The sequence below is a fragment of the Pseudorasbora parva genome, chromosome 22 (assembly GCF_024679245.1).
Source record: "Pseudorasbora parva isolate DD20220531a chromosome 22, ASM2467924v1, whole genome shotgun sequence".
NCBI classification, from domain to species: Eukaryota; Metazoa; Chordata; class Actinopteri; order Cypriniformes; family Gobionidae; genus Pseudorasbora; species Pseudorasbora parva.
In genome coordinates, this window is record NC_090193.1 from 377,501 (window position 1) to 389,836 (window position 12,336).

General features: G+C 42.4%; 3 protein-coding genes across 3 annotated transcripts in view; 2 read left to right on the plus strand and 1 right to left on the minus strand.

Moving 5' to 3' along the window:
• mettl1 (methyltransferase 1, tRNA methylguanosine) overlaps positions 1–12,336 on the minus strand; it is an 88,223-nt gene that overhangs the window by 21,289 nt on the left and 54,598 nt on the right. The gene's annotated exons all lie outside the window — the stretch shown is intronic.
• tegt (testis enhanced gene transcript (BAX inhibitor 1)) overlaps positions 1–12,336 on the plus strand; it is an 81,794-nt gene that overhangs the window by 12,953 nt on the left and 56,505 nt on the right. The window lies entirely within an intron of this gene.
• Positions 5,187–12,336, plus strand: part of avil (advillin) — a 45,331-nt gene continuing 38,181 nt past the window's right edge. The window contains exons 1-2 of the mRNA XM_067431830.1: positions 5,187–5,771; positions 6,646–6,710. Of these exons, the coding sequence (XP_067287931.1) occupies positions 6,651–6,710 (60 nt within the window). The 5' untranslated portion in view covers positions 5,187–5,771; positions 6,646–6,650. The remainder of the gene's footprint in view (positions 5,772–6,645; positions 6,711–12,336) is intronic.

Here is a 12,336-nt window from a genome sequence, read left to right on the forward strand (position 1 = left end):
TCTGGATTCCTAGCGCCATCTGTGTAAATATGCAAATAATCGTTATATTTTTCCACTACTCGATTTTTAAATACTCTTTCCAAATTAATATCCTCCTTTGCCTTCCTTTTTCCTCCAAACCAGTCTACCTCAGGCCATTCAAACTTCCATGATGCCATCTCCGGATAAACTACTGTGGGGCTAATCCTCATATCAAAAACCCCTAACTCTTTTGCTATACCATTTCCAATCCTACCAAAATGTTCCTTTAGATCCCCCACTCCCAGCTCTCCTGCAGCACTCTTTAGTGAGCTGTGATTCACTCTGCCCATGTAGACCAGCCCAATAATTTGCCATCAGCTGTTTCCTTCTGAACTCTGACGGTGTCGTTTTAAAAGCTCCACCACATATTCTGAGGGCCGGTGCCTCGACTACATCTCATTTTTTTTTAAAAATCTAATTTCTAATTTCGCTGCTGATCCAAATATTATGCTTCCATAATCTAGAACTGATCTAATTAATGCCACATATATTCTTTTCAATGACGATCCACTTGCACCCCATTCTCTTCCATCTCATCACATTTATTACTTTTTTACCCTTTTCCTCCATTTTTTTTATTTGATCTGCAAATGTCAATCGTGAGTCTAACCCTAACTCCTAAAATGTAAAAGTTCCACCCTCTCTAAATCTCTTCCATACATTTTTGAGGAGTGAAGCTGAACGCCATCTCCGCAGTTATCCCGTTCTGTACTCTCGCGGGAAGTCAGCAGGAAAGCAGAAAGGGAACCATTTATGCAATATTGCAGTGTTTATGGCTGCTCATCATTATTGTGTTAAAAATCAGTCAGAATGATGTCATCTGTTCTCTGATGACGAGGGCGGGGCCACCTGTCACTCACATGAGATCAGCCAATAGCAAACCACAGCCATCCAATCAGTTCCCCACAGCCACACTCAAGCCCCGCCCACATCTGTTCTTGTTTGCGAGGCGATTATCTCGATATACGGCACTATAGACCAGCGGGACTTCTGTAGATCTTATGGCAATAAGATTAATGGCAATTAAGATCACCAAGACATACTTTTTTTCTAATTACAAGTGGTTTCTCGTTTCATCATGTGTCACAGTTATGATCAATCTGCAGCTTATTTAGTGCCGTTACACACACTGAAGGTTCGTCTTTTCAGAGATTTTCATTATAAAAGTAAATCGTGTTTAAATGTCAGGACTTCCTGTCGGGACAAGTAACACTTGTTACTTTTGTCCCGCTATTATATATATAATGCATATTATGTTAATTTAATTTAATACAATTTTCATATTGTTCATACTGTTGAAGAAAAAATTTATCAAAAAGATATTGACATCGCAAACATATATAGATATATTCCAAACAATTCAAGTTTGTACTGTCAGGTTACATTTGAAACATTTGATGGAACTTAACATTTAAAATAAAAATAAAACATTTTTGCAAAGATAAAGGACACAATATGTTTGTAGATATATATTAACAAGGTCACAGTCAGGCATGTTTAATAAAAACAAGAGTAACAAAAAGAAATCCAGCTTGTATTGTGTACTTTTCCAACTGATGGTGTCAAAATGAATGGTGTTCAATAGTGAAATTATACTGTAGTCCTTCTTCATGTGTACAAATAAATACCAGCTGCTATTGATAAAACCACACTGGTGAGTTATTGACCACAGCAAAAATATATCTCTGTCTAAAACATTATCTTTTAAAATTAAGTTTTTCTGACAATGCTACTTTCGGCCCTGCTCTCCCCTATTAGCGTGAGAACAGTCCATCAGAGTAAAGAGTAAAGAGAGCAGTCAAGAAAAGAAAAGGAAAAATCACTTTTTTCCTGAAGAATGGGAAAGTGAGTTTTTCTTTACGAATGTAGGCCAAAGATGTGTGTGCCTAATTTGCGGCACTAGCTTTGCTGTCGGTAAAAAGTGTAATGTTGAGCGCCATTTTACTCAAGTATGATGAGAATTTCCTGCGGGCTGTGAGCTGAAAGGGTAAAATAGCCGAAAGCAACACAAAAAAAAGCCACCTTTATTCACCAAACCGATAGAGAGAGGAAATGCTGTTCATTTAAAGTGGCGCACATCTTAAAGGGTTACTTCAGTGATTTAGCATCAAGCTTTGTATTTAAACTGGGTCACTAATGTAGTAGAAATGTGAAATTATTTTTGAATTTGGTACCTTCTAAACTGAGAAAAGGCAGAAAATGTATTTTTGTCTCATGGGGATAAAATACAACAACTCCCAGAATGCATTGCTTCACTGCCCTACGAGGCCCCTCCCACAGCTGAAACTCAACTAAAACACATTGATTTCAAAACATTGCTTCCGAAAGTGTCGAACCGTTATGAGTCAGTGAATCGATTCGTGATTCGGATCCCCAAAGTCTCGTGATTTCAGCAGTTTGACACGCGATCCGAATCATGAATCGATTCACTGACTCATAACGGTTCGAAGCTTTGTTCTGAAATCGGCCATCACTATGTAAGTCGTTATTTAGTGTTTTTGCGCACTAACTCTATTCTGGCCTCTTCATCAATGATTGTAGAGCCGCTGTAGTGAGATGGGCTTTGTAACGACGTCTTTAGTGCCTTTATGGGTCTTGAGAGAGGAAATGACATTGGTGTCAATGAAAGTGTCCCTTCTGCACTCAAAGTATCTGCTTTATTTGGATCTACAGACCTATGTGAAGCAGCATTTTCTGATATCAATGTGATCAATGTAAATTTAGAACAAGACTGGCAGATGAACATTTGAATGATTGCATAAGAGTGAACCTAAGTGCACACACGCCAGCATATAATATCTCCTGTGGGAACAATGCAGCGTCTGTCAGCTCATTAATGTAAGAACATGTGAATGCACGTCATGTGCACTCTTACTGCATTTATGAAACACACATAGTAGTTCACAATGAAGACCAAACATTTGAAATTTGTTCTGCTGTTTTGGTTCTCAGTTTAATTTACTTTGAACTTGACTTTTATTATACATACCAATGAGCCATATAGTTATGTGCAGACAACAACTTATCTGATTCTGTTCTGTAACTTTAAACTTTTAAATAATGAAAAAGTTCAGTGGGGCAAAAAAGTATTTAGTCAGCCACCAATTGTGCAAGTTCTCCCGCTTAAGAAGATGAGAGAGCCTGTAATGTTCATTGTAGCAAAGTTCGATATGATAAGGAAGGAAGAGGACAAGGGGTCGGCTGGACGGTTGATGCTGTATCTTTATTAAACTCAATATCTTTGCCAACACACACTGTGGTGTGGTATCTCAATGAACAACGATCGCTCAGTCACTTCCGGGTCGGCACTTCCGGCTTCCGGTAACTCAGTCTCTGTAAGGGGGGTTTGGCATCAACCGTCCGGGCTCTCTCTCTCCTCGATCTCCGGTTCCACTGATGTTTTATCCCCTCTCCGCGCTCATTACTAGAACAAGAGACAGGTGTTATTAATCTGCTTCCAACCCACTCACGTACCGCTTGTCCCGCGGCTCTCTCTCCCGCTGCAGACCTCGCTGAACCACGCCCCCCTTGCCACATTCATCATACTGTGAACTGAGAGACAGAAGGAGAAGAAAAATCCAAACAATCACATTGTCTGATTTTTAAAGAAGTTATTTGCAAATATGGTGGAAAATAAGTATTTGGTCAATAACCAAAGTTAATCTCAATACTGTGTTATAAACCCTTTGTTGGCAATGACAAAGGTCAGATTTTTTCTGTAAGTCTCCACAAGGTTTTTCCACGCTGCTGGTAGTTTGGCCCATTGCTCCATGATCTCCTCTAGAGCAGCGATGTTTTGGGGCTGTCGCTGGGCAGATGGTCTATGGGGTTGAGATCTGGAGACTGGCTAGGCCAATCCAGGACCTTCAAATGCTTCTTATGAAACCACTCCTTCATTGCCCGGGCGTGTGTTTGGGATCATTGTCATGCTGAAAGACCCAGCCACGTTTCATCTTCAATGCCCTTGCTGATGAAAGGAGGTTTTTACTCAAAATCTCACGAAACATGGCCCCATTCATTCTTTCCTTTACACAGATCAGTCGCCCTGGCCCCTTTGCAGAAAAACAGCCCCAAAGCATGATTCCCCCCCCCCCCCCCCATGCTTCACAGTAGGTGTGGTGCAACTCAGCATTCTTTCTCCTCCAAACACCACAAGTTGAGTTTTTACCAAAAAGTTCTATTTTGGTCTCATCCGACCATATGACATTCTCCTAATCCTCTTCTGGATCATCCAAATGCTCTCCAGCAAACTTCAGACAGGCCGGCATATGTACTGGCTTAAGCAGGGGGACACATCTGGCATTGCAGGATTTAAGTCCCTAAAGGCGTAGTGTGTTACTGATGGTAGCCTTTCTTACTTTAGTTCCAGCTCTCTGCAGGTCATTTATTAGGCCTGGGGGTTCTAGGATTTTTGCTCACCGCTCTTGTGATAATTTTGACCCCACGTGGTGAGATCTTGCATGGAGCCCCAGCTTGAGGGAGATTATCAGTGGTCTTGTATGTCTTCTATTTTTTAATAATTGCTCCCACAGTTGATTTCTTCACACGAAGCTGCTTCCCTATTGCAGATTCAGTCTTCCCAGCCTGGTGAAGGTCTACAGTTTTGTTTCTGGTGTCCTTTGACAGCTCTTTGGTTTTGGCCATAGTGGAGTTTGAGGTCTGACTGTTTGAGGTTGTGGACAGGTGTCTTTTATACTGATCACGAGTTCAAACAGGAGCCATTAATGCAGGTGGAGGACAGAGGAGCCTCTGAAAGAAGAAGATACAGGTCTCTGAGAGCCAGTTTCCATGGTTAACAGAGACACACACACACAGACACACACACATTTTTCTCACCCCATTGGCAGATCATTTTGCCTGTTTTAAGCAAAAACTCATTTAATTTAGATTTGTTTGTTTAGAACAAAACAAGAAAAAATATCTCATGTCATTTTACTGATCTAGTAAATGCATCTTGATTTAAGAATATTTAGATGTTTGGATTGAAAACAATACAAAATTACTAAGTAAGAAGAGCATTTTTGCAGTGCACACACACACACACACACACACACACACACACACACACACACACACACACACACACACACACACACACACACACACACACACACACACACACACACAAGCCATGTCCTGGTTAAAATCAGTGGATTTAAACATTCTTGGAAACATGTTGTATAATGCACACAAGCCAACACAATATATAACACTGTTCTAGTGGCTTTGGGATATCTGAATCCTAAAATCTTACATATTGTGCCTTTAATGGAGCATTCCCTTTTCTCATTACGGAAACATTATGGAAAATTATTTTGCTATATTTGACCTGCATTTAAAGGCTTTACACCACAAAGCCATTAACACGTCATGACATTCCATTGGCAAGTGTTTTAAGCAAAAGAGCGCCTAAACCGTGATTCGAGGCTCTACGGTCTCCTGAACCTCAGCACCTGCTCCATCTCTGCTTTCTGCTCATTTGAATATCTCTGTGTGCTCACATCACTCATTTGCATTGGCTGGGCTGAATCTGAATCTGATTGGTCGCTGAGCTGAGTATGGAGTGACAGCATGCAAATACAATCAAATGAAGCATCTGTCAAATCGAAGCACAGATATGGACAAAAAAGGGCATGTTTGACCGAGTGCCTTGCCTGGATCCCAGAGAGACCCGGACTTGTTCACTTGCACCTGAACTAAACACATCAGTTTGATCCCTGAGGAGAATCATCTTCGACATCAGCGCCAAGGTAACGACTCACACTTACATCTAAAGTTGCTTTTACACACTGTAAAAAAATTCATTATGTTATTAGCACACATAAAACAATCCACTCAGAGCACAACTTTGCAATACGTTCAGGAAATCTTTAAAATCTTTATAATAGTATTGGTATAAAGTGTGAAGACGTCTGTTTTAATAACAGCTATTGCATCGTCAAAAACAATCAGTTCTCCAGTTGGAGATTTTCCAGTGACTGATCACATCTTCATTTTTCAGTCGGCCGAACTGAATTCCTGTGAATTAAATTGCGTCAAAAATGTAAAAATGTAGATAAATGTGATCGGTCACTGGAAAATCTCCAACTGGAGACCTGATTGTTTTTGACGATGCAATAGCTGTTATTAAAACAGACGTCTTCACACTTTATACCAATACTATTATAAAGATTTTAAAGATTTTGTGAACGTATTGCAAAGTAGTGCTCTGAGTGGATTGTTTTATGTGTGCTAATAACATAATGAAACATGACAAACTGTGCAACATCAGTTTTGGCCACATGCAAAACAAGAGAACCAACCTAACATTACCATGAGTATAACACCTGATAATGCTGTAGCCAGTGTGTGCTTCCTCCGGTCAGCTTTTACTTTTCTGTCCATTAGTTTGAATAGTAAAAAAAAGTTTGCCCCTGTTTTGCCTTCAGCTATACCTTAATTAAGTTCAGCGTTTGGTTCTTCCTCACATTTAACACATCTGCAGTGTTTTCCTCATAGTTTGATGGTTTCATTGAACTCTGAACGTCACTTTTGGACAGTATTGTGAGTGTGTAAAACACTGGCCGTAAGCTCTTCCTGAAGTGTAATGATCCTGCATTAAAGCTGTGCTTTCTGATGTTTTAGTCATCATGCAGCAAACCTTCAGAGCCGTCACACACTCTCCAGGGATCCTCATCTGGAGAATTGAGGTAGGTTATCATTCTGTCTGCAGAGATTGGTCAAAGAATAATTAAAACTTTGTAAAACAAAAATATATAACTTTGGCCCCGCCCACTGGCGTGTTAGTGAGATGAGGAGGAGAGAAGAGCAAAACTAAAATAACATCCCCTTCCCCAGGACCCTAATGCTGGGACCGTGCATATAAATGCTCTTCTCACTCAGTCATTCTGTCTCGTTTCCAGTCTACATATCTCACAATTCTTAAATCAAGATGCATTTACTAGATCAGTGAAACGACAAAAGGTATATTTTCTTATTTTGTTGAAAATCAAATCTTGTTAGCCTCATGTTAGCCTCGTGTTAGCCTCGTGTTAGCCTCGTGTTAGCCTTGTGTTAGCCTCATGTTAGCCTCGTGTTAGCCTCATGTTAGCCTTGTGTTAGCCTCGTGTTAGCCTCGTGTTAGCCTCGTGTTAGCCTCGTGTTAGCCTCGTGTTAGCCTCTTGTTAGCCTCGTGTTAGCCTTGTGTTAGCCTCATGTTAGCCTCGTGTTAGCCTCATGTTAGCCTTGTGTTAGCCTCATGTTAGCCTTGTGTTAGCCTCGTGTTAGCCTCGTGTTAACCTCGTGTTAGCCTCGTGTTAGCCTCGTGTTAGCCTCGTGTTAGCCTCGTGTTAGCCTCGTGTTAGCCTCTTGTTAGCCTCGTGTTAGCCTTGTGTTAGCCTCATGTTAGCCTCGTGTTAGCCTCATGTTAGCCTTGTGTTAGCCTCATGTTAGCCTTGTGTTAGCCTCGTGTTAGCCTCGTGTTAGCCTCGTGTTAGCCTCTTGTTAGCCTCGTGTTAGCCTCTTGTTAGCCTCGTGTTAGCTTCTTGTTAGCCTCGTGTTAGCCTCATGTTATCCTCGTGTTAGCCTTGTGTTAGCCTCATGTTAGCCTCGTGTTAGCCTCATGTTAGCCTCATGTTAGCCTCGTGTTAGCCTCATGTTAGCCTCGTGTTAGCCTCGTGTTAGCCTCTTGTTAGCCTCGTGTTAGCCTCTTGTTAGCCTCGTGTTAGCTTCTTGTTAGCCTCGTGTTAGCCTCATGTTATCCTCGTGTTAGCCTTGTGTTAGCCTCATGTTAGCCTCGTGTTAGCCTCATGTTAGCCTCATGTTAGCCTCGTGTTAGCCTCATGTTAGCCTCTTGTTAGCCTCGTGTTAGCCTCTTGTTAGCCTCGTGTTAGCTTCTTGTTAGCCTCGTGTTAGCCTCGTGTTAGCCTTGTGTTAGCCTCGTGTTAGCCTCGTGTTAGCCTCGTGTTAGCTTCTTGTTAGCCTTGTGTTAGCTTCTTGTTAGCCTCGTGTTAGCCTCGTGTTAGCCTCGTGTTAGCCTTGTGTTAGCCTCGTGTTAGCCTCCTCGTGTTAGCCTCCTCGTGTTAGCCTCCTCGTGTTAGCCTCGTGTTAGCCTCGTGTTAGCCTCGTGTTAGCCTCGTGTTAACCTCGTGTTAGCCTCGTGTTAGCCTCGTGTTAGCCTCGTGTTAGCCTCGTGTCAGCCTCTTGTTAGCCTCTTGTTAGCCTCGTGTTAGCCTCGTGTTAACCTCGTGTTAGCCTCGTGTTAGCCTTGTGTTAGCCTCGTGTTAGCCTCGTGTTAACCTCGTGTTAGCCTCGTGTCAGCCTCGTGTCAGCTTCTTGTTAGCCTCGTGTTAGCCTCGTGTTAGCCTCGTGTTAACCTCGTGTTAGCCTCGTGTTAGCCTCGTGTTAACCTCGTGTTAGCCTCGTGTCAGCCTCGTGTCAGCTTCTTGTTAGCCTCGTGTTAGCCTCGTGTTAGCCTCGTGTTAACCTCGTGTTAGCCTCTTGTTAGCCTCTTGTTAGCCTCGTGTTAGCCTCGTGTTAACCTCGTGTTAGCCTTGTGTTAGCCTTGTGTTAACCTCGTGTTAGCCTCCTCGTGTTAGCCTCCTCGTGTTAGCCTCCTCGTGTTAACCTCTTGTTAGCCTCGTGTTAGCCTCGTGTTAGCCTCGTGTTAGCCTCGTGTTAGCCTTGTGTTAGCCTCGTGTTAACCTCGTGTTAGCCTCGTGTCAGCCTCGTGTCAGCTTCTTGTTAGCCTCGTGTTAGCCTCGTGTTAGCCTCGTGTTAACCTCGTGTTAGCCTCTTGTTAGCCTCTTGTTAGCCTCGTGTTAGCCTCGTGTTAACCTCGTGTTAGCCTCGTGTTAGCCTCGCGTTAGCCTCGTGTTAGCCTCTTGTTAGCCTCATGTTAGCCTCGTGTTAACCTCGTGTTAGCCTCGTGTTAGCCTCGTGTCAGCCTCGTGTCAGCTTCTTGTTAGCCTCGTGTTAGCCTCTTGTTAGCCTCGTGTTAGCCTCATGTTAGCTTCTTGTTAGCCTCGTGTTAGCCTCGTGTTAGCCTCTTGTTAGCCTTGTGTTAGCCTCATGTTAGCCTCGTGTTAACCTCGTGTTAGCCTCGTGTTAGCCTCATGTTAGCCTCGTGTGAGCCTCTTGTTAGCCTCGTATTAGCCGCGTGTTAGCCTCGTGTTAGCCTTGTGTTAGCCTCATGTTAGCTTCTTGTTAGCCTCGTGTTAGCCTCGTGTTAGCCTTGTGTTAGCCTCATGTTAGCTTCTTGTTAGCCTCGTGTTAGCCTCATGTGGGCCTCTTGTTAGCCTCGTGTTAGCCTCGTGTTAGCCTCTTGTTAACCTCGTGTTAGCCTCGTGTGAGCCTCGTGTTAGCCTCGTGTTAGCCTCGTGTTAGCCTCCTGTTAGCTTCTTGTTAGCCTCGTGTTAGCCTCGTGTTAGCCTCGTGTTAGCCTTGTGTGGGCCTCTTGTTAGCCTCGTGTTAGCCTCGTGTTAGCCTCATGTTAGCCTCATGTTAGCCTCATTGCTCATGTTAGCCTCGTGTGAGCTTCGTGTTAGCCTCATGTTAGCCTCATGTTAGCCTCATTGCTTATGTTAGCCTCGTGTGAGCTTCGTGTTAGCCTCATGTTAGACACGTGTTAGCTTCGTGTTAGCCTTGTGTTAGCCTCATTGCTCATGTTAGCCTCGTGCTAGCCTCATGTTAGCCTCGTGTTAGCCTCATGTTAGCCTTGTGTTAGCCTTGTGTTAGCCTCATGTTAGCCTCGTGTTAGCCTCATGTTAGCCACATGTTAGCCTCATGTTTGTCTCATTGTTCATGTTAGCCACATGTTAGCCTCATGCTAGCCTCGTATTAGCCTCGTGTTAGATTCGTGTTGGCCTTGTGTTAGCCTCATGTTAGCCTCATTGCTCATGTTAGCCTCGTGCTAGCCTCGTGTTAATCTCATGTTAGACTCGTGTTTGCCTCGTGATACCCTCGTGATAGCCTCGTGATAGCCTCATGTTAGCCTCATGTTACCCTCGTGTTAGCCTTTTGATAGCCTCGTGATAGCCTCGTCATAGCCTCGTGATAGACTCGTGTTAGCCTCGTGATAGCCTAGTGTTAGCCTCGAGTTAGTCTTGTGTTAGCCTCGTGTTAGCCTCATTGCTCATGTTAGCCTCATTGTCAGTTGTATTAGTTGCAGCTGTTGCTTGCATAACGTCTGCCTGTCATGTTTTTACCCTTAAAAAGTTTTTAATTGTAACAGTAGCAAACCCACAAGAGTGCTCAGGTATTAATTTGCACTTTAAAGGTGCCCTAGAATGATTTGAAACAATATGTTAAATTGTTCTCTGATATCTACATAGAGGGTATCTGACTTATTTAAGGTCAAAAATTGTCCAGATACAGTTTTACAGGTCCATTTACAACCCTATAAACTGTCCCTAGGATGTAATGCTCTGTTTTTGCCTTATTTGGAAGGGTCATGAATATTAATGCGGAGTTCTGCTCTGATTGGCTGTTTCACTGCACAGCTAACACATCTATACCATCCGTCATGGCAATGATTTTACAATGATAGCTTCTTAACTTTGAATCACGAACTAGAGTTTAGATTCTCTACCCGAGCCCGAGCCCGAACCTGACCCGAACCGACCCGCGGGCCGGGTCGGGCTGAGATTTCCCTGCACTATCCTCGGGTCGGGTCGGGCCGGGCCCGTGATCAAGCGTTTGTTTTTTTAATCATTAGCCTACTTTACTAGTCTAATTGGGTGGGCAGAAAGCTATGCTATAATCAGAAATTATATATATATTTAGCAAAGTAAGAACTAATACAACAACTAAGAAACAAATGTGTAGGCTACAAAGTTGCACAAGTCAGGATTAGTGTAAAGATGCGTGTTAAACTCACAGCTCGAGCGCAGCATTATAAACAGAACCGCTCGGTGTCAAGAGCTGCTCGCGTGAACTCTGCACTTTGCTTAATTAAATATCTTCGAATCATTTCGTTTAAAAGTTGACATTTCAAGCTTTCTATACGCATATTTGTCATGTCTGTGAGGCAAGTATAGCCTGCTGAGTTTGGGTTTATTTATGAGACGCGCGCTCCAGTTCATGAGATGAAATGAAAGCAATCACTCCCATGACTTCACCTCACGATTATAGTCTGCTATTTGCTTTTTTTTTATTAAATCCAGGCAATTGGCCCAAGAAACCTTTTTTAAAATTAAGATACAATTTAAACAAAACGAAATAAATGCTTTCTACAAAACAAAACTTAATATTAGACTAAATATAACCACCAAAATCATTTCTGACCCACTCGCATCTTTTCACTCATCGTAATCAGGTGAAATGTAAAAATAATATTATAATATTTAAACATAAATATGAAGGAAAAAACACATTGTTTAATGGCTACAACAAAGTGAGCTACAGATAAATGTCTGAGCTGGATTTGAGCAATCATCAGTTTACCGGTGAGCGGATCATGAGCGCGCACCTGCGGATTATTGAGCGGAGTCCAGTCAGCTTTATTTATAGCCTACAGCGCTTTTACAATGATGATTGTTTCAAAGCAGCTTCAAAGTGTTAAACATGAAAATATGGCAACAAAATGTTATTCGGCTGTACAGTCGCTGTGGAGAAAACTGAAAACTAAATGTAGTTTTATCATGAGCCTCACCGGTCCGCTTCGCTGCGCTTTGCTCATTACAGGCTCGTTCTCGTCAAAACGCCCACGGATTGAACAATGGTCGGGTTTAAATCGGGCTCGGGCTCATAATTACATTTAATGTGTCGGGCTGGGCCGGGCTCGGACACAACGTGCACGGGCTCGGGTAGGGTCGGGCTTGATTTTTTGAGCCCGATCTAACCTCTATCACGAACTGAACTGGGTAGCGCGTAAATTTAAAAAAAAAAGATTTAAAAGTTGATTTATTTAGCCAAACAAAGTAATGTAGAAGCCATTTAAAATATTGAGTGTCATGTTTACTACTCACCCGCTGCAAAATAATCATACTTCAGTTCTCAAAAATGTATATTTATTTAACACGCTGACTAAGCCTTGTCAAATGACTATTGTTTCAACTTAGATGGTGAAGGTGACGTTAGCTACAATGATCGACTGAGCGATCTGAATTATGTGTTGATGAAGAAATTTAGGCTAATTTAGATTTCAATCCGTCAAAAGGGATCGACATATGTACCTACTGTTGTATTTTATGGCAACACTGGCAGGAAATAATATTAACCTTTGTCATTGACAAACTGTTATGTATGCTACTTCCTATTGTTACTCTACTAGCATCTTGCGTTGGATCTAGACAACAGAGGGGATATTATCGTTAATGTTGTCTTACTAAGAAACAT